The following is a 19,934-nucleotide window of genomic DNA, read 5'->3' as shown; positions in this document are numbered from 1 at the left end:
ATTTTAAATACTCCAGTGTTTTCTAGAACAACAGCTTTTATCCTCCTCCCCAACAGATTTGGTACCATGGGACAGTTTGGAAACAAGTGGCACAAATCCTGTACTGGATTTGGTCCTGCTTTCTTTGTGAGTCCACAACTCTCATATAAAGCAAGAACTATAGTATTTGGCTCAGGCTCATGAGTTGAATGTTGATGTCCTCCCTTTAAAATTCTATTGTATTGTAGTAGTGGCAGCAAGTTATATTTCCAGGACATCAGGCCCCTGGGATTGCTAATACGTGCTACAGTTTCTGACCCAGAATAGCTAGACTAACCCTGTATGTGCATTTCACACACCTACCAAAAAAAAAGTGCTTTTGTGTGTGCTTAGGTGACAACTCCTCAACCACTATTTTAAAAAGACCCTTTCCCAAAAGGTTAATATAACATTTATAAGACTATCTGGTACACTCATCACTGTGGTAGTCCCACAATGAAAATGCTAAATCCAGGCACCTGAAGTGAATTTATTCTTGACGACATAAGAATCAAATTGGGGGAGGGAGGGGTAGTGATTTTGGTGGGCCTAACTCCTGAGTAAGTGGGTGTAGCGTTTCACCTGGTGTCCGTTATTGGTTTTGGTTTTTTTGTTTTTGCAAGAGCTCAACACCTCAGCAAACCAGGCCACCTATTAAAAGAGCTAAATGTAGATTTGAGTGCTTAAGTCCAAGCATCTATATTTGAAAACGTTGATCTCAGAGCTGAAAGGCCTTATCCCACTGCCTTGTGAAACAAGAAACATTTTTAAGTAAAATATGTTCTTATTGCAGCATGTATTGGGTGTTTTTTTTAATTTTCCATTTAGAAAATTATTCTATGTTTATTTTTTTAATGAGTATATGCCTGGCTCTGTCACTCCCACAAATCTTGTAAACCATCCTGTGATCTTTGGATGAAGGGTGGCATAGAAAATTAATTAATAACAACAACAACAACAATAATAATAATAATAATAAATGTCTTATTTCATAATTCCTCGTCTATACACAAAATGCAAGCATTCCTTCAGGTCGCCACTTACTATTGGCAGAAGGTGCCTGTAACTTGTTTGGTAACAGAGAGAGGTTATGCAAATAAAATATTACTTGCATGGCTGTGGTTTTAAGGAACAGCAAAATCAAACCCTGGCGTGAGCAGAATTCATACAAAGGCAGACTGGGGTTGAAAATGTTGCAATGAAGAATGTAGAATGAGATGAGATCACAGCATCAGTCTCTCCTTTGTGGACGTGGACAATGATCACAGAGCCAGATGGGATTAGTGAAACCTATTTACCAGAAGTTCAGAGCAGTTGCATGAAGCCGATAGGCAGCCAGGAGGGAGAGGTGAAAAATGCACCAGATTTACAGTTGCAGTGATGAAAATTTAGAAGTCTTCACTGTGATTTCTTCCAAATGTGAGTACCACGCAACCAGAGCTATTGCCAGGGGTTCAGTGTTTATTGAAATGGAATGTTAGGGGGAAACCTTCAAAATGGTAAATTCAGATGTGTGCTCACTGTATTGTACTTGCTGTGTAGTGATCTCTGATTCCCCAACGCCTCCCCCCCCTCCGTTCGCCCTTTCCTTGGAGAAAATGAAAGCAGAAGTCTAGATAGGCTAGGCAGTGGAAGTATTTCTGCAGAAACAAACTGTGCAATCAGTGTGCTTAATTCCATGTGGCTTTGTTCCTAGGCATCCAATATTACCATTAAGATGAGAAATCATAAAGTTAGGAGTATTGAAAAATGAAGCCCTGAATAGTTAATATGTAGAAAATGACTCTATATGGCTACGACCTACTGGGTCAAAGGAGACAGCATTTTCAAATTTGTGTTCTGGGACTGATTGTACATTTAACCTTAGCATTTACTTGTCACAAAGAGCAAACGTCAGACAAAGATCAATATGCATTCAGGAGAACAATAGTTTTTCAACACCTTGTGTCCGAAGGGAGATAGATTTCTCATGGGAAACTCCGTACGGAAAAGTGTAGTCTTAATATTTATTTGCAAGCCCCAGTTGCTCTTTTCAGATTTATTATGATGATGTTTTTATTAAAATGCAAATGAAATTATGAGTGGGAGCCCAAGCTTATTATCCTTGGAGTTCTTTTGTACATGCGTGCGTGCACACACAAATATCTTTATAAAAATGGATTTTCATTGTGTGGTGGTTTTTTTTCAAATTACCCCCAAATTTGCTTCCAGTTCCACTATCCCTTTTACTGCTAATGGGGTGCAATGTTGATTGTACAACCAAAGCTCCATCTCACAGCTTCACCAAACCACTACACCCGTACCAGGAGAGCTTGGTTTGTTAGTGGAAAACACATTATGGGGCTGAGGGTCTTTATTTTACCCCATTCATTCCAGAGAACCCACCTTACTTTCTAGGCCTGAGTCAGAAAACTGGATTTTCTATAGGGGCATAATGATTTTCTGGCAGGGTTCCCACTATTTTAACATTACTTTAGCAGGAAGAAATTCAACAGGAAAAGTTCTTCTTGGCCTGAAGATGCAGGAAAAGCTAATCTCAGTTGCATATCTGTCTGTTGCACAATTGCTTAAAGGCAACAGTCTAGGCAAGGCAGGAGGGGATGAGGGGCAACTCGAGCTTTGACTGAAATAGGAAGGATTTCAAAGTAGTTGTGTGGTTTTTTTAATGGCCAAGTCTGGTTGTTACTTAAGGGAATAGTTTGTAGGAGGTCAGGGCAGAAGGTGTATTTGGGAGAGGATATCCTACAAATCTGATTTTGCAAGGATGGGGGGGGGGGGGGAGTCCCAGAAACGTTTTCTGCACAAGGCATCAGCCTGATAGGATGATCGCATGAAAGTGAAGGCCCCTGTAGCTGATATGCAAAAGAAATAAATCTCGCTTGGAAATTTGGCAAGTGAAGTTTTTCTGAGCCCTGCAGCACTATAGCAAGGCAACCCTGTTTCACTTTACCTGTCTTAAGGTGTACCTGCTTGTATCTGTATCCTTCTGAAGGGCACTCTTCACATACTTAGAAACACTTACTGACACAAGATGTGTCAGTACCCTTCAGTACATAATTTGATGGACCATTTGACTGATTCAGTATCAAGCAGCTCCTTATGCCTTTATTTCATGGCAGGCCAAAGTGAATTGTCAGCTTAGCTCCCATTTTCATGAACAACTGTTTCTTAAGCAGCCTATTCAAGAAGTATTACCTCCGTTAGAACTTTTCCTCACTTTGCCTTTGGTAAGGCAATTTGCTGCTTTCCTTGCCTGCAGATGTACAGCATTTTGGCTGGGGAGATTACAATGGGCAAGCTAAAAATATGCCAGATGGATATTTATAAAGCACTCCTTGCTACTTAATCTGGAGCATCATTAATGTAATTAAAAACTGCATTCAAAAAAGAATGAATATGCAAATATTTTTTCATTTTCCTCTGCTTTCAATAAGATGCAAGGAAAACTATATAAAGACTGCATATACTTTTACATACACTTAAAATCTTTCTAACACCTCTGTTTCGTTTAAACTTCTGTGACTGATGCATGTGAACCATCACTTGCTCCATGTAATATTAGCTGTTGCTTCCATGGCTTTGTGACTGTACAGAGTTATTTTATTGAACGACTAGCTGATTAAATTAAGAACCACCTTAATGATTGGGAATGGATACTGTTCTGATTTAAGCTACATCCCCAGAAAACAAGAGATGGGGGCTCTCTCTTTTTGTGGCTATTTTCATCCCAGTTAACAGGTTGCAACAGATCAGAACAACACAGAAAGAAAATGCAAAGCAAATAAGACTGAAATCAGGAGCACAACAACATTCTACAGAATAAGCAGAACAATTATATTCCACGATTAAAAGTTTAACAGACAAAACAGCTTTTACTTGGTGCCAAAGTAATGGGACCCACATATAGATTGCTCTCAAGAAAGGCTTACCTGGTTGCCAGTGTTATGCTTTTTAAAAAAAAAAAGCCCCCCCCCAAGTTCTGAATTTGAATTGGTTTTATCTCCTGTTTTATTTCTATGTACATATTATACACAGACATATATACACACACATAAATGTGTTTGTGTGTGTGCTATTTCAACTGAATGTTGTCAACCACTCTGAATTATTTTTTTAATTTGAAAAAATCTGAGTTCCAAGCAGATATCTCAAATGTTGGAGGAGGGCAACCCTAACACTCCTGACCCCACAACTTCTCTCAGCAAGGTCACTTTAGTCTATCTTTGATGTCACGCAGGGCCAGCTCCACTGCGTAGAGTCCCTGTGAAATGGCTCTGTCGTGGAATTGTATTAGTGGGCTTCTCCTTCTTTGAGTGAGCCCTGGCGTGTTTATCCGATAACACCAGCGGATGTTGGTAGAAGCAGCACTCCAATTAGTGCCAGACAGCTGTGAGCCACCATTTTAACTTCCCATAATGCCCCACATATGGTGTTGCTGCAGAGCACTGTGGGAAATTAAAATGGCAACTCCCAGACCCAGTTACCTGGTACTGATCGGGGGGGGGGGGGGGATATCCACTGGAGGCAGTGCAGAGAAGCTTCTACCAGGTGGGTCTGAGCTGCTCTCTTGGAATGCTACATTTTGACAAGGAAAGTTAAACAATCTCTTCAGTTCATGCTGATGTTTCCATTGTTTTTGTAGCATGTAGCCCAGTCAGAAGAAAAGCCAAAAGTGCTCAATGCATCCTGCCGAAAAAGGTAAGGAAACTGTTGCTTATTAAAGAGGGTATTTCTTGTCCACTGAAGCAGAACATAGATCTCTCAAGATCATGGTGTGGAACCGACATATGCACTAGTACAAAAACAAAACAAAAAAACCAAAACCCTGACATGGTTCATAAATTGCATGTAGGTTTTAAGGAAATTTCAAATGCAGCCTTTTCTACAACAAAAACAAAATACAAAACCCACTATTGGGAATTACTGGGCAGAAGAGAGTGGACTTAATCCTTCTGTCTGCAAATGATTTGCACCAGGCCATTTTAAACAAGTTTCATCCATCTGGGCTTAATTCTGGTTACAGAGCCCAGCTGCATAATAAACAGTCTAGAAGGGCATGTGCAGAGAAAAATCAGCTGACCAAGAGAGGTTACATACCCCTACATCCCAGCTTCTGACCTGCTCTCATGTTTATGTCACCTTGGCAAATGTAAGATCTGGGTGGAACAGGCATCTGGCATGATAACACAACCACAAGCACATATCAACCTCAAGCACATCTGAAAATTGCAATCTGATCTGGAAGCCTCACAGCCACCAGTATCTCCTAGATGTAGTTGGAAGCAAGCTGTGTTGATTCACAAGTGGGAAAGAAAGGCACTTGTTTATGAGTTCCTTCCAGGTCTGAGTTTGGGCATCCAAATAAGCTCCTGGAGCAAAAGTAAGTGACCCTGGTTCAAATTAATTGTGCTCCTCTGCCAATAAAATAAACCTGGGAACTGATATCTAATGGCAGTATAAACATATAACAAATAAATTGGACAAACTAAAAATGTGCAATCATACCAATGAATGGCAAATAGATATACAACATGAAGGGAGATTTTGAGACCCAACTCCCCCCCCTTACAATGCAAAATATGGAAAATTAATTCCTAAAAAAACTTGCCACTTTACCTGTTCTTAGCAGCCTGAGATGATAGGACTTATTTCACCCTGGTAATCTTCATAGGTGCCCTTGTTTAATCCCAGACAAGGCAAAAATAGCAAGCACCCTTGGATGCCTGCCAGAGTCTTTAACAGCAATAGCACTTTGAGTGTGCCAGGGCAGGGTTAAGTGCTGCTCAGTCATATGACCATCCCTGTGAATTAACCTCAGATGCCTCAACATTAACCATTTCCTGATAGCAATGATGTTTTAAAGACTTTCCATGTGTCTGGGGGAATCCTACACAACCACTTTCCAGCAAAACATGAGCAAACCAGTTTCTCGTTAATTCTTTTCATTTGCTATTTTAAACGAGGGCCTCCCCATCTCCCCTTTCTTATGTCACAAGCCCCTTTAAAATCAGCGAGGAGAAACTTATGACGAGGGTGAGTCCTGCTGCCAAGGTGCACACCATCACAGTATGTATTAACTGCCTATCTTCTAAACTGAGAACAGTCCTCACCAACCTGGTGCCTCCCTCCAGACTTTTTGGGTCACAACTCCCATCAGCCCCAGCCAGCATTGGCTGGTGAATTCACCAGGATTAGTGAAACTGGGCTGGTGGGAGTCTCCATCAAAACAACTAGAGGGCCCCAGGTTGGTAACGGTTGGGCTAGAACGTCCATACTATCAGAGGCAGGTCTAAGGGAACACAAACAATTTGGTTGCACTGGGCGTGGGATTTTGGGCGTGCAACAGCCATGAGGTAGAATCAGAGGCCCCAGGTTATGGATGCCCAATGGCACCTGTGATAAAACGTGACATCATGACATCATGAGGTCATGACTTTACATTGCGGCAGTGGCTCTTCCAAGGCCTCGCAGGGTCTCGGAGATAACAACCGAGACCTCATGAGGCTTCCGAACATGACTTCCAGTTTCTACCAGAAATCAGATTTAGAGGCCTGGCAGGGCCTCTGACGTCATCTGGGAGGCTGTGTCGGGGCTTTGACATGACTCCTGGTAACTTCTGTGGGTTCCCTGGCACCCAGGGCCTCCTAGACCTGGCACCTATGGGTAGAATCCAAGGCGAGTGGCAGGTTTTGGAATATGAATAGATGCTAGGAGATGTTATATTTATTACAGGCTTCCTCAAACTCAGCCCTCCAGATGTTTTGAGACTACATTTCCCATCATCCCTGACCACTGGTCCTGCTAGCTAGGGATCAGGGAGTTGTAGGCCAAAAACATCTGGAGGGCCGAGTGTGAGGAAGCCTGATTTATTAGATATTATCTTTCCTACCCCCTGATCAGCAGAGTGCCATCCCTTTGCAGCTTAAAAGGAAGTTTAGATAGGCTAGTTTTGTCCCTTTAGTTTAAGTAATCCAGGATGCTTTAAGGCAGAGTTGATTTTCCTGGTATTTCCCCCTTTACTCTCCCTTAAACTAACAATCACACACAAAATGGATTTGTAAAAGGTAAAAAATAACATATACTCAGAATACTTATTGGACAGGAACAGATACAGCAGCTTTGTTCAGACAGACTTAAAATAGTAATTCAGTTACAAAGACATATTTAAGTCTAGCTCAAAATGTAGTCTGAGTTTGACGCTCAGACTTTGTAGGTGTCACATTGCTGGCAGAGCAGAAAGAGATGGAAAGAGGGTGTGCCCAGGCAGGTAGGAGGATATATAGCTATGCCCTCCCCTTGTCGGGGCACAGTGGGAGTGTCTCTCACAGAGTTCTCTCTAGCAAGTTTATAGGAAAACTCTGTGAGCTTCAGCTCCTATGATGTGCCCAGCTAGCAATACATGAATAGTTGGTTTGACTGCTTTTTAATTATCTTACAGAGTGGGGCACTGAATTTTGGTGTTGCACAGGCACTGCTGAAATTTGAGACTCCAAGTTCCGCCACTGATGCTAATGAATAATGAGCAACAATCCAACCAGAGTTAGGAACTTTTAAATGTTGTAGGAGAGTTGAGGAGGTGCTTAGTCCTTTCTCCCATTGACACTGATGGAACATTCTATGGTTGATTTTCAAAATGAGTGCTTGGCTCAGTCTTCTAGATTGTTAAGTTGTTGTAGTTTTCTATAATGGAGACATTAATTCTTTAAATAAGCAAAATAATAACAGTGAAGCAAGTGAAAGACTTGCATAGTACAAATTAATTTAGTTTTGGCTTCTGGAGCTGAATTGGTTTTAGTTCCAAAAATATTTTTGCAATGCATTTGTGATGCACAGCTTTCCTATTTTCCTTCTCCTTCTTGTTGGTTTTATCAGTATTTTTTCTATTGTTTGTAAAAGCCAGCTCTCCCTCATTGTTTGTAAATTGTAGTTGTTGGCTTATTGAAGAATAACATGAAAATAGCCACTGAAGGTGTTTAGCAAGGCTTTCTGCTACAGGACTCCACACAGCGCAAGTAGAAAAACTTGCCTGGCAAATGGAACAAGTAGCTGCTGCTGAAACAAATAATATCTTTTAAAAATCATAAATCAAATATTTAGGGAGCTGCTTTCTAATGCTACTTAGTTTGGATGAGACTGCCATTCATCTGAATAATGGCCAAACTCACATTAGCTTTTCTGATACAATTAGAAAAGAAAAGTGACTTCAAGATAATCCCAGAGATTTACCTTGTGTGTTCATAATGACCTAGAGAAGCTTGAAATCCTGTTTGGATCTAAACTGTGCTACCACAGACTTGGCTTCCTGACCTACATAAGTTATCCCAACTTATTACTGCATGGCATTAGGCCCACATATACCCAAGTGATTTGGACATAGTCTGTTTTCTAAAAAAGAAAAGAAAATAGTATTGGTAGTAAATGAAACAAACACATATGGAAGAATAATGCAGCAGTAGTCTCTGTCTGTGTTACTGGCAAGATACTCTTGCTTCTCCGTTTGTGTGTGTTGATATCTCAAGACATAGAAATAAAGGTAGATGTTGTACAACTTTCTCCTGAATTCTACTGCCAATATACTAATAGCGTCTCATTGTTATAAAAGAGGAACTATCCTTGCATTACAGGAGGAACATAGTTGTCACCCCTCTGTGGTAGTTTCCTACTTCAGTAACATCAGAACCCATAATAATTGGGTCACTTAGGATGGATCAAATGACATGGTCATTTTCCATAGCAACATTGTCTGCCTTCAAGTAGACAGAACAATACAGGCATGGGACGTAGCCAAACAATGACGACAACTTATTTCTTGTACCCCGCCCATCTGACTGGGTTGCCCCAGTCACTGGGCAGCTCCTGTCTCTTCCACGTGATCTGTTGGGTCTGCCATAACCCCAGAGCCCAGCAGTGACCAGGACAAGTTAGAGGCTAAGAGTCAACATTTGACCTGATGATGGTGATCAGGAGACCACTGAATCCAAAGCAGGCAGGCAGAAGCCTATAAACTGGATCCCACAGTATCAGGACCCATAGAACCAGGCCCAAGATCCTCATGGGTGCCTTACACTGGACCCAAGTAGTTTCCAAATTATATCGTCAGTCCAATGGTGCAGGAAGCACACTAGACAATATTCTCTTTTTCCTGGTTGGGAGAGAGGGAGAGATTTCTCTGTCTAACCCTTTTATTGCACACTTGCTAACTTTAAGCCTTTTAGATAACTGTAGAAAGATAGAGGAGTAACATAATAGGGTATTACCTTTTCTGGCTATCAGCTTAGTTACAGTTTTCATAATGATAATATAGCAGAACTTTTAATTATTGTTTTATGGGCAAAGAGGACAGCAATGCTTATTCTACACTATAATTACTACAGGTTATGCATAGACTCAGGCATTGAATCTATACACGGCACATGTAATTAGCCTGTTTCACCTCTTCCCTGTAGGTGGTAGCAGTGTCTGACTATCATCTTCAGGGGACAGAGGAGCTGCTGTCACACCAAGGTGATCTCATTCAAGTCTTCTGCAAAGATGAAGAAGGGCAGGCATTCAGTCATGTGCAGAACAGGCAGCAAGGATTCTTCCCTAGTCCCTCCAAATGTTCTGCAAGACACAGTAAGTCTCAGCAATATATTTAGTACTCAGGCTTACTAACTGTCCAGAGGTATGGCCTTGTAATGAAAACAATGAGCCCTTTGGTACTGAAAAGAGTTCTGTTTTTGTTTTTGGGGTTTTTTTTGCAGCATGAGTCAAACACAAAACATCTTTGATACAGCATTCAACTTTTCCATTTGAAAAAGTCAATGTTAAATAATATTCTATTGGGAGCCACCCAGAGTGGCTGGGAAAACCCAGCCAGATGGGCAGGGTTTATTATTATTATTATTTATTATTATTATTATTATTATTATTATTATTATTATTATATTACCATTATTTATTTATTCATTCATTCATTCATTCATTTTTATTATTATATAATGAGCATTGCTGGTAACAATGCTGCAGGATGTATATTAGCCTACAGAAAAAGGATCTGTGTGGATAATCCTGCTGTCCATTTTAATCAGAATGGAAGACAGTTCCACCGTGAAAGTATTAAGGAAGAATATCAGAGAAATATATGATGCTCAAACATGCCTATAGAAGGCAGAATATCACAGGAAGGAATGGTTGTTCCTTATCTCCACAGAATAGGACATATGTTATTGCAAGTGTCCTTTCCAACTCTACAATTCTATGATTCTATGATCACACTTTCAAGTACTGTTGCCAAAGAGGTCACTTATATTTGAAATACTGATTTGGCAAGTGAGGTCTCATAGCAAGAAGGAGTGTGTGAAAAAGCTACATTTCCCTGTTATTAAATTTCTGCCTCCACTCAGTGCTGCAGTTAGGTAATTTTAGTTTCTGGTCTTTCTGGAGCCCCCTTTTTTAGATTGTTGTGTGTGTCGCTTCATAATGTGGTTGGGGTCCTTCTGTTCATTCTGCTGAGTGGGTCTCTGGACTTGTGCCTTAATGTCCTTTTCTGATGGCATCACTGCCATAACCAGTCAGTCTCATTTCTGAGGACAATGGTCCCAGGAGTTGGCTTCAGACAGCCTTTTATAGGGTCCCACAGCCCTCCCACCTGACCTGGCTGGATTGGCCAGGATTCAAATAAGGCTATGGCGGGAAAGCCCACCAATCTCCAACGGCCGGACTGGGATTCCTCACAAGCAGCCACCTCATCCTAGTGTTCCTTCCAAGGGGGAGGAGCCCAGCATGATGGTTACTTGTGACCAGGTAAGCAGCCATTTTCATTCCTTGGCAGCATGTATACACATATGGACGAATGACCCAGATGGCAGAGCACAGTCCACATTCCAGTTCTCTCTACAGTACATTTTACCCAAAGTTTCTCCTTTCTGTTTTTCATTGCAGCTGGAATTTCTAAACAAAGGTCATTCTGCTATAGCAGTAGCCTGCCAGATGCAAAGACTTTGGTAAGTAACACATACGTAATATAAAACCAACTACCTCTGTGCAATATCATGTGACTCCTGATGATTGCTACAAGTCCTGTGTTTCAGTCAAAAATTCATGTAACATCCTTAATCTTCTTATAAAAGAGGTCTTTGCACTTACATTAATCACCTCCTCCTTCCAATACAACAAAGATCAAAAGCAAAGCTTGCAAACACACAAAAAAAAACCTGTAATACAAATCTAAAGAAATTATCGAACAACACAAGCATTAAATTTTTTTTACATGATGCATACAAATCCAGCAATTATATGAAAGGATAGCAATATTAAGATGATATTGGCATTGGTGTATCAGATATAATCTTTTCTCAGCCTCCCAACACCACACTCTCTAGTCTTACTATTTGTTGATTGATTTTTAAAGTTTATATCCTGCCCACTTTATAAAATAATCCAAATTGGCTGACAGTATATCTATGAAAACTGTTATTTTATGGGTGAACAAACAGTCCAAGCTTCAAATATTAGGGTCACCCGCTGATGTCTGCCATGCATATATGATGTCAACATTCCCTCTTCTACCAAGTTGTTAGATGTGTGCTAGCTATTATTGTGTTCTGTTTTTATTGCATCTTGACATTTTTATTTTATCCGTCCCCCCCATTTCCCTATAATTTAGCAGCCGCAGGGATCCCCAGTCTCCCATCACAATGCAAGATGGATTGCAGCCACAGAACCAGCCATGAGGGATAGTGCATTTGCAGACGAGTAAGTTTCTTACCATTCCCTTCTCCTCTAATTCCACAACTATTACTTGGGCTACCAAACTCAATGTCTGTAAGAACCAGTGACACGCTACTCAGACTGAAGATCACTGACATCCCAAAATGCAACTTTAAAGAAGTTAAAGAGTATTTGTAAATAAGTAAAAGGGGAAAGAGTCCAAAGGCAGCTGGAAGAGCATACTTTGCATGCACAAGATCCCAGACTGAATCCACAACATCCCATACACGCTTACCTAGAAGGAACTCCCATTGAATGCAATGGGATTTACTGCTGAGCAGGCACATATAGGATTGCACTGTTATTTTCTATTTTCATTATAAGTTTTTTATTCTGGTCCAGGATTAATTAATCTGCTGTGCTGGTTTTTAATGCTCAAATGCTATCATATGGTCTTCTTCTGCTCTGATGTTTCATATGTCTTTAAATTTAAGTGATCATTGCCTTGCAAGGACAATGGGTCCTGAAAGGCAGGGTGGAAAAGCATTAAATAAACAGCAGGTGTCCAAAGATTTTGCCTGAAATATCGGGGTTTTCTGTACTACAAACTTTTTTTTAAGGCAGTGTTATGTACTGAGTTGAATAGGATCCAAACTGCAGCAGTCTGATTGGTCCTAGAACAATAGGATCCAAATTGCAGCAGTCTGATTGGTCCTAGAACAATAGGATTCAGAATGCAGCAGTCTGATTGGTCCAAGAACAATGCAGCAGTATGATTGGTTGGCAGGAACCACCCAATCATGCTCCAGATATAAGTGAATCCACAACCTGATTGGCTTACAGTAGAATTCCAGAATTAACCAATCATGTGCAGCCCATTGTGTAAATAATGTATATAAAGCAGATACTTTGAGGGGACTTTCATTCATTCCTCCTCACCACTATGAGCTGAATAAAGAGCATGAAATCACTTTGCGACTCTGAGTATATTTCAGGCAGTTTAATCTATAGTTTGGTGAAGGTGCAGAGAATTCCATTAGAGCAGCTTTCCCCAACCTGGTGTCCTCTCGGTATCTTGGACTATAGCTCCCATCGGCCCCATTTGGCATGGCCTTGCTGGCTGGGGCTGATAGAAGCTGTTGCCCAAAACATCTGAACAAGAGATGATGCTTAGGAGGCTGCTCTCATGGATACAGTTAGAATTGCAAATATATATATATATATGATTTTTAACAAATAGTATTTTAACAATAGAAGACAAAAATGGTGGGGAAAAGAGTTTTAGTAAATTGTTTGACAAAACGGTGAACACCAAATAAATATTCTGAAGGAACTTAATCTTGAAATGTTGAATCTGTTCCCACTTTCAACTGTAGGCACAGAAGGTCCTTGCAGAAAAATACTGAAGATGACATAAGCCCAACTCAAGGAACGGAGGAGGCCTCTTTACCTCTAACGGGCAGCATTTTGCATGGAACACCAAGCCTCCTGCGGAAAATATGGATGAAACATAAAAAGAAGTCAGAATATTTGGGGGCCACAAACAGTGCCTTTGAGGCAGACTGACAACCCTCAGCCTTGCTTGTGCAAGCAGAGGGTTCTTCAACAAAATACAGAACACTGTCACATTTACCTGATAATGGATGTAGTGTGGTACACACTTATCCCAAAAAACAAAACAAGACAAAACTTCTACAGAATCCACGGGGGGTGGGGTGGGCGAGTTTAAAGACTGCATCCTATGCAAACAATTCAGCTCATATATTTTGCACATGCTTCTGATATGCTTCTTGTTAACAGATTCAACTGTGATCATTGCATCAACCCAGCATTTCTTATTCTATCCTGGTTCATCTGGATTTGTTGGAAAAGGCCAAGAGAAATTACTGTATCCTCAACAGACCTCACGTCAATGACACCGTGCCATTTAAAGTACAGTCCTGCAATTTATCATGTGATGCTACTTCGGCAAATGATTTCTTTAAATCAGTGATATGCAGGCTTTCAGGTTCAGAATCAACTTGTTTGCTTAGGAACCTCTGAGCATGACAGAGGATTTGCAGAAGAATTCTACTGCAATCATTCAGTTCACCTAAATGAACGTTCACCTACTGTTGCACCACATCAACAGAGAGTGCACCCTTGCACAGAGATGAGGGAATCTGTGGCGCTCCAGAGGTTCCTGGACTCCAACCTCCATCAGTCCCAGGCAGCATGGCCAATGGTCAGGGATGATGGGGGTTGTAGTCATATCATATGCTCAACACTCAAGGTGGTGGTCAACCTGCCTTTCCTGTTTTCTATTACTGATATTCTCATCAATGCCTGCTCCACTCTTTCTCACACACATGCAAACATTAAACTTCCAAAGAACTCTTGGGTTCTTTGGTTTGAAACTGTTGCTCTAAGCTATGCCCAGTTACCAGAACTGGCCTTTGCTGCCTGAGGCAACGTACAAGATGGTGTCCCTCCTCCCCATTCGACATACAGAAGCCATGGAGCTGGCAGTGTAATCTGACATTGACACTGATGCCAGAAAAGCATCTTCCGCCACACCTGAGGCCAGCAGACTAACTTAGGGATGTCAAGATAAGCTGTGTGGGGAAGGGTCGTAGCTTTGCATGCAGAAGGTACTGGGTTCAATCATTGGCAAATCCAAGTAGGGCTGGGAATGTCTGAAACCCTGGAGAGCCACTGTCAGCCAAGGTAGACTGAGCTAGAAGGACCAGTGGTCTGATTCAGTAAAAGGCAACTACCTAGGTGGCACACATTCTGCATTCCAGCACCTTGCTGATGTTTGCTCACTGCTCTGCCTGACGTTTGCTTGCTGCCAACTCAAGCAAAAGCTGCAACACAGCAGTAGCAATGGGAGCATGCAGCATGAGAGCAGAGCAACACATGTGGAAAATCTTCTGGAAGATGTGGGGTGGCCACGTCTATGCCTGTTTGGCTCAGTCAAGGACCTTTCCTAATCCTGCTATTTGTGATACACTGGAAGAAGGCAACTAGATAGGACAAACAGCCCAGGTTGAAAGATTTATCACAAGGTACCACTTGCTCATGAAGATGAGCATGATCAGAATGACTCTACCCTGGTTTCTCTTCAGATCGTATAAATCTTTCAACTTTTACTAAAGATCAGAATGACTGTCACTGTCCCCTAGCATTTGCCACCTGAGGCACCTGCCTCATAGTAGGAGCGGCCTGAGCAGCTGGTTTTTTTCTCAGATTTTTAAAAAAACAAACATTAAAGAATGCACCACTCTGTGCAGCCATGTATCATCACATCCAAAACATTATGTTGCCAGAAATCGTAATAACTAAATTCATTGAATAACAGTGCATCAGTGGCTAGTTAGCAGGAAAGTCTTGCATGTGGAAAGGCCCCTACTTTAGCTTTTGGTTATATGTGAAATAATAGCTTTAAACAGTACTGAGATGGGGAATGCGCGTTATTATATGTTATTATGTCAACAATTGTTGTATTTTAAAACATGTTTTCTTCTAATTTATTTAATTTATAAGTCAGAGATATCTAATGTCAGATTTCAAAAAAACAAAGTTGTAGTTTAATTTTATATTCCCTAACACTAATGAAGCTTTTTCTTACATGTAGCAAGTACTTGTTTTATTGTTCCAAATAAATGATGTCCTCTTCAGGCACACAGTTCCATGGGGCCCAGGGGTAGGGAAGAGAGAGCTGCTCTATATGAATTTACAAGGAGTAACTTTATCATGATATCACTTCTGCCACCCTGCTTTTCAGACAAATGCAAGAAGAGTAGAGAAAACTGCAATCACTCAGTGCTTTACTTTATTACCTTTTTCTTTTTTAAAAAACAAGCACAGTTCCTCAACATGTTTGACTAACGTTTCCGCAAGAGTATTTCAAAACTAAAAAAGAATTATATGGTGAACTATGGTCAGCACAAGTTGCCTTGGCTAAGGGCTGTTAGCACATTATGGCTGCAATCCTATATACACTTTTCATGGAAACAAGCACTACTGAATACAGTGGGACTGACTTCTGAGTCCATAATGCACGAGACTGCACTGCACAGGGTACTAACAGTGCAACCATATATATGTCTACATACAGCCTACTACTCCCCCCTCCCCAACTCATAACACTATGAATACCCTTCCCAGGAGTCTTTGATGGAGCAGCCGGCCTGAACAGCTGGTAATCTGAGTAGAACAGATGCTGTATCACAGGTTAGATGACTGGCCTTCTTTTGTCCTCGTTGCAGCCTTCAGAAACAGGCCAAAACTAATGCAGCAATTATACGCTCCATGTTTGCTTGTTTTTGTTTTTGTTTAAAACAGCTGTGGCCCAGTTGGCACACTTCTCACCAAAACTATTTGGTGAACATTTTAAATCCATGTTACAGGTTAGGACAAAAATTACTCTGGTTGGTTCACAACCCAGATTTTACAGTGTTCCGGTATACAAGTTCACTCAGGGAGAAATAAGTTCCATTAGGTTTATCAGTGCTTTTTTTCTTAAAAATATATGTTTAGGGGTATTCTCATTTTCCTAAACATATTAAAATACTGCCCCTCAATGCAGCCCAACTTAGATTCACAAAATGTTTAGGGGTATGCGTACCCCCAGAAAAAAGCACTGGGTTTAGTGGATCTTACACCAAGAAAGTGGGTATAGGATCGCAGCCTCTGTTATCCGAGTTTAAGGCACGCTGTTTGCCCAATACATATTTATTTCCAAGGTGGAAACTAATCCCATGAAAAGCACATGATAGTACTAGGAGGCCCCTGGCAGCCTAAATATGTCATGTATAGAAGGGCAGACTTGACTGAGCTTCAGTTGCATCGCTTGCTCTGAACCCATTGTAACTCATCTCTTAGACCAGGTAATCTTCTCTACGTAATCAAGGAGCCTCAACAGGCTTTACTGGGATGGGGAACTTAGAGCCTTCCAGACACTGATGTTTAGAGCGAATTACAAGCAAGTGAATATATATGTTAACTACATGACTTTTGTGAATTTACAAAAGCACACCCATTCACAAAAATAGAAATGGCATGGTATTATCACCACCACCACCATTTGCTATTCAATTTGTACCAAAAAATAAATAAATTACAAACAGATATAATGAATGAAAAGCCAAATTTAAAACAGTACATCATGCAAAATTCCTACAATTCCACAATATAATAAAAAGTGCAAGTCCGGGTACCAGAGAAGTCCTAGATATCAGGCTCAATTTAGCTTAATGTGTCTTTCTTCAAAAAGGAAATGCCTTTTATTGGGATAGGATCATTTAGTTTGGGGACAGCCAACTTCTGTAGTCTTGGAGAACTACTTTCATCTATAGACAGAGTGCTGGAAGATAAAAGAGTATGCCACAAAAACTCAGTAACTCACAAAGTCAAGTTGATGGCATTGAGCAGGAAAAGCTTCATAGTTATTGTAATGAGTATGGGTTGCTCGTGCGTAAGTTGCCGCCTCTCCTGGCTTTGTTGCCTTGTTAAACCTTTCAGTCTGGACAGCCCTTCACTTCGTGGCTGCCTCAGTCGCTAGCAGAATCCGTCAGTGGGCGTTTCTTAAACCTTTTCTAACATAAAAGTTGTTTGACACCCAGTCTCCTCCTACTCTCTCTGCATGGAAGTCTTCTGCGCAGGGAGGGCGTGGGTAGCGGAGGACCCGTGCTCTCCCCGCTGGTGTCCGGTGAAGAGTCTGGGAGCCCTCTCGCCGATTCCCCCATCTGCCCCTCCTTATTCCTGGCGTTGCGCTGAATTGCTTCCCCATCTGCTGAGCTGCCTCTCTCCCTGCTGGGCCCTTCTCCAGCATCATTTGAGAGCCTTCCCTCCGCCTCTAGCTCCGATGTCAGTTCCCTGACAGTTATGGTGCACATTGGACAGTTATAACCAGGATTTGACACACAAAGCGACCCACTGCCAAAGATACCATCCCGTCTGTCTGTCTGTCAAACACACACACATATCTTTGAGTAGAACGTAGTAAACATTTTACTACACCTTGTTAAAAGTTGGTAGGATCAGCAGCACTCTATTGAAATTGCTTTGGGTGCCCTCATTTGACCTGCACTTGGCCATTCCTGATGTGCTCCCTCCCCTGTAATATACTCTTAAAATATGTTTTTTATCCCCCAGATGATACACACGCCATGATCTCTGAGCAGTGAGAGCTTTCAGTGGGTCAAGGTTGTGGCCTGGGTTGATTTCCTTTGAATAAGGTCACAAGGTTTTAAGTGTGTACACACAGAGAGGTTGACTCCAACAGATTTTGCTCCCCATCTTATTTCTAGTGGAACTCTGCAGCCTTGGATTCTTGGAAAGCAAATTCAGGGCTTGTGTTTTCGGACTCCATTCCAATGCTGTCTGTCTGTTGTCTTCTTACTCACATCCACTCTGACACACTTACACATTGATAACTCACATACAGCTGTGTGTATGTTGGGTTGAGCAGACAAACATGTTCTTTTTGCTGCTCTTGAATTATCTCTAGTTATTTAGTTCTTGTGAAACCATATTGTCCTAGCTTACACTACAAAAGTAGATGCTAACCCAACTTGGCCTGGGCTATTTACTTCATGTTCTGGTTTTGCAGTTTTAGCAGTCCTTCTCTTTTTGCAGTTTCCAGTCACACAACTATAGAATCAGTCAGAAGGGTAGAGGGAATCCCAAATAGACACCGAGCCTCACCTCAATCTTATAACACTATGCTGTGCTTCAACACCCAACTAAGTTCTGAAAAAATTATCTCATTATGCAACCTATGGCCCATTAATAAATAAGTGACTGTGTAATACAAGAATCTGTTTTTGCTGTTAGTGATCCAAGGGCCGTATACTGCTGACAAGTTATTATTCAACTAAGCTTTACTCAGAGTAGATCCACTGAAATTAATGGGCATCATTGAGACAGGTCCATTAATTTCCAAGATTATATATAGAGATAATGTCTATACACCCACCCAGCCACCCAGCCACAACCCAGTAGGATTTTGATCCTTCCCACATGGGTAGCATAATGAGAAACATGGCAGTTAGCAGAAAAAAATCCAGTATCCCCACCATCCAAGTTGGTAATAGGCAGTTATTTTTGTCTCCCTTCTCAGTTCACAACTGAAACAACCGCCTCAGACATGGCAGTTAGGTACCATCACTCCAACACGGTCGGATAAGTCCCAACACCTGGCCTACCAACCATTCTAGGTTTCACTTGTCTCAAATAGAATTCCACCCCTCTTGTTATTATAGGCCACTGGCAAGAAAGGAAGTCAGTTATAAGAGGGCACCGAGTCTGGCAAGGGAGCAACCAAATTAAACACGATTCCGATGGAATAAAGCTTAATTCCTTTTGAGGTGGCTTGAGGGCACTTGGTGTAAAATCTACATTTCACCTGCCTTGCAGCTGTCATATTGTTCAGAGAAATCAATAGCTGGCAGACACTTAATCACGTTTAATGGAGATATTGAAAAGACAAGCACAAAAGGCTCTTGTGTAGATCTGACGGAGTTCTTTGAGGCATTGAAGAACTCACCTGCAGCCAGGATGAATGCTGTAATCTGATAAACAACCCATTCATGAAATAACTTCACAAAAAAATCTATAGTAGCAGTCATATTTATTAAGTGCTGTCAATGCTCTTGGTGCTTGGCAGAGTAACAGTCAGCATGAGTGGCCCCTATACCAGAGTTTACAGAGACTTTAATGGGGGGAGACCACAGAGGATGGAGATGAGAATAATTGTACGGTGCAATCTTATTTTCACATTCCTGGGAGTAAGTACCACTGAATTAAATGGGACTTACTTCTGAGTAGACAGGTAAAGGATTAGCCATGGTTAGTTTGGAGCAAAAAAAAGCATGAGCCTTACTTCACATGTAAAAAAATGAACCAAGCCTTGTGCTTTCTTGCTCCAGTACAGAGCAGGGGAGAGTGAAGTGGAGACTTTTTAGGGGTACCAGCACATTGCTAATTCTCTTAAAACCATGGCTAAACATTAGCTATGGTTTAACATTACATGCCAACCAGGCCAGGAAATAGACATCCATTTCCACCCCAAGCTGACATCTAGAACTAAAAGTTGCAGCTGCTATTATAATTGACATACAGATACAGTTATTTAAGGTTTACATCAGTGTGCAGTGTTTTCTGAATACAAAGAGGTCAGCTTTTGGCTCAAAGCAGCTTGCTTACAATCTAAAATTCAGCACAAGGGAGACAGAAGGAGA

General features: G+C 41.3%; 1 protein-coding gene across 3 annotated transcripts; it reads left to right on the top strand.

The window, feature by feature from the left end:
* Positions 1 to 1,356: 1,356 nt before the first annotated feature.
* VXN (vexin) lies at positions 1,357 to 13,615 on the top strand. 3 transcript variants are annotated; one of them, XM_081013652.1, is made up of 6 exons: positions 1,357 to 1,437; positions 4,661 to 4,716; positions 9,465 to 9,633; positions 10,942 to 11,003; positions 11,669 to 11,754; positions 13,086 to 13,615. In XM_081013652.1, exons 1-6 carry the CDS (start codon positions 1,374 to 1,376, stop codon positions 13,273 to 13,275), a joined length of 627 nt encoding a protein of 208 aa, XP_080869778.1. In that variant the 5' UTR covers positions 1,357 to 1,373; the 3' UTR covers positions 13,276 to 13,615. The 3 variants fall into 3 exon arrangements, with proteins under 3 accessions (XP_080869778.1, XP_080869777.1, XP_080869779.1); XM_081013651.1 differs by having other exon boundaries at positions 11,666 to 11,754; XM_081013653.1 differs by lacking the exon at positions 1,357 to 1,437 and adding an exon at positions 6,015 to 6,084 and having other exon boundaries at positions 4,669 to 4,716; positions 11,666 to 11,754.
* The last annotated feature ends 6,319 nt before the right edge of the window (positions 13,616 to 19,934 follow it).

The sequence above is a fragment of the Podarcis pityusensis genome (assembly GCF_964106645.2).
Source record: "Podarcis pityusensis genome assembly, chromosome: 7".
In the NCBI taxonomy this organism is placed as follows: domain Eukaryota; kingdom Metazoa; phylum Chordata; class Lepidosauria; order Squamata; family Lacertidae; genus Podarcis; species Podarcis pityusensis.
This window is presented reverse-complemented; position numbering and strand designations above follow the sequence as displayed.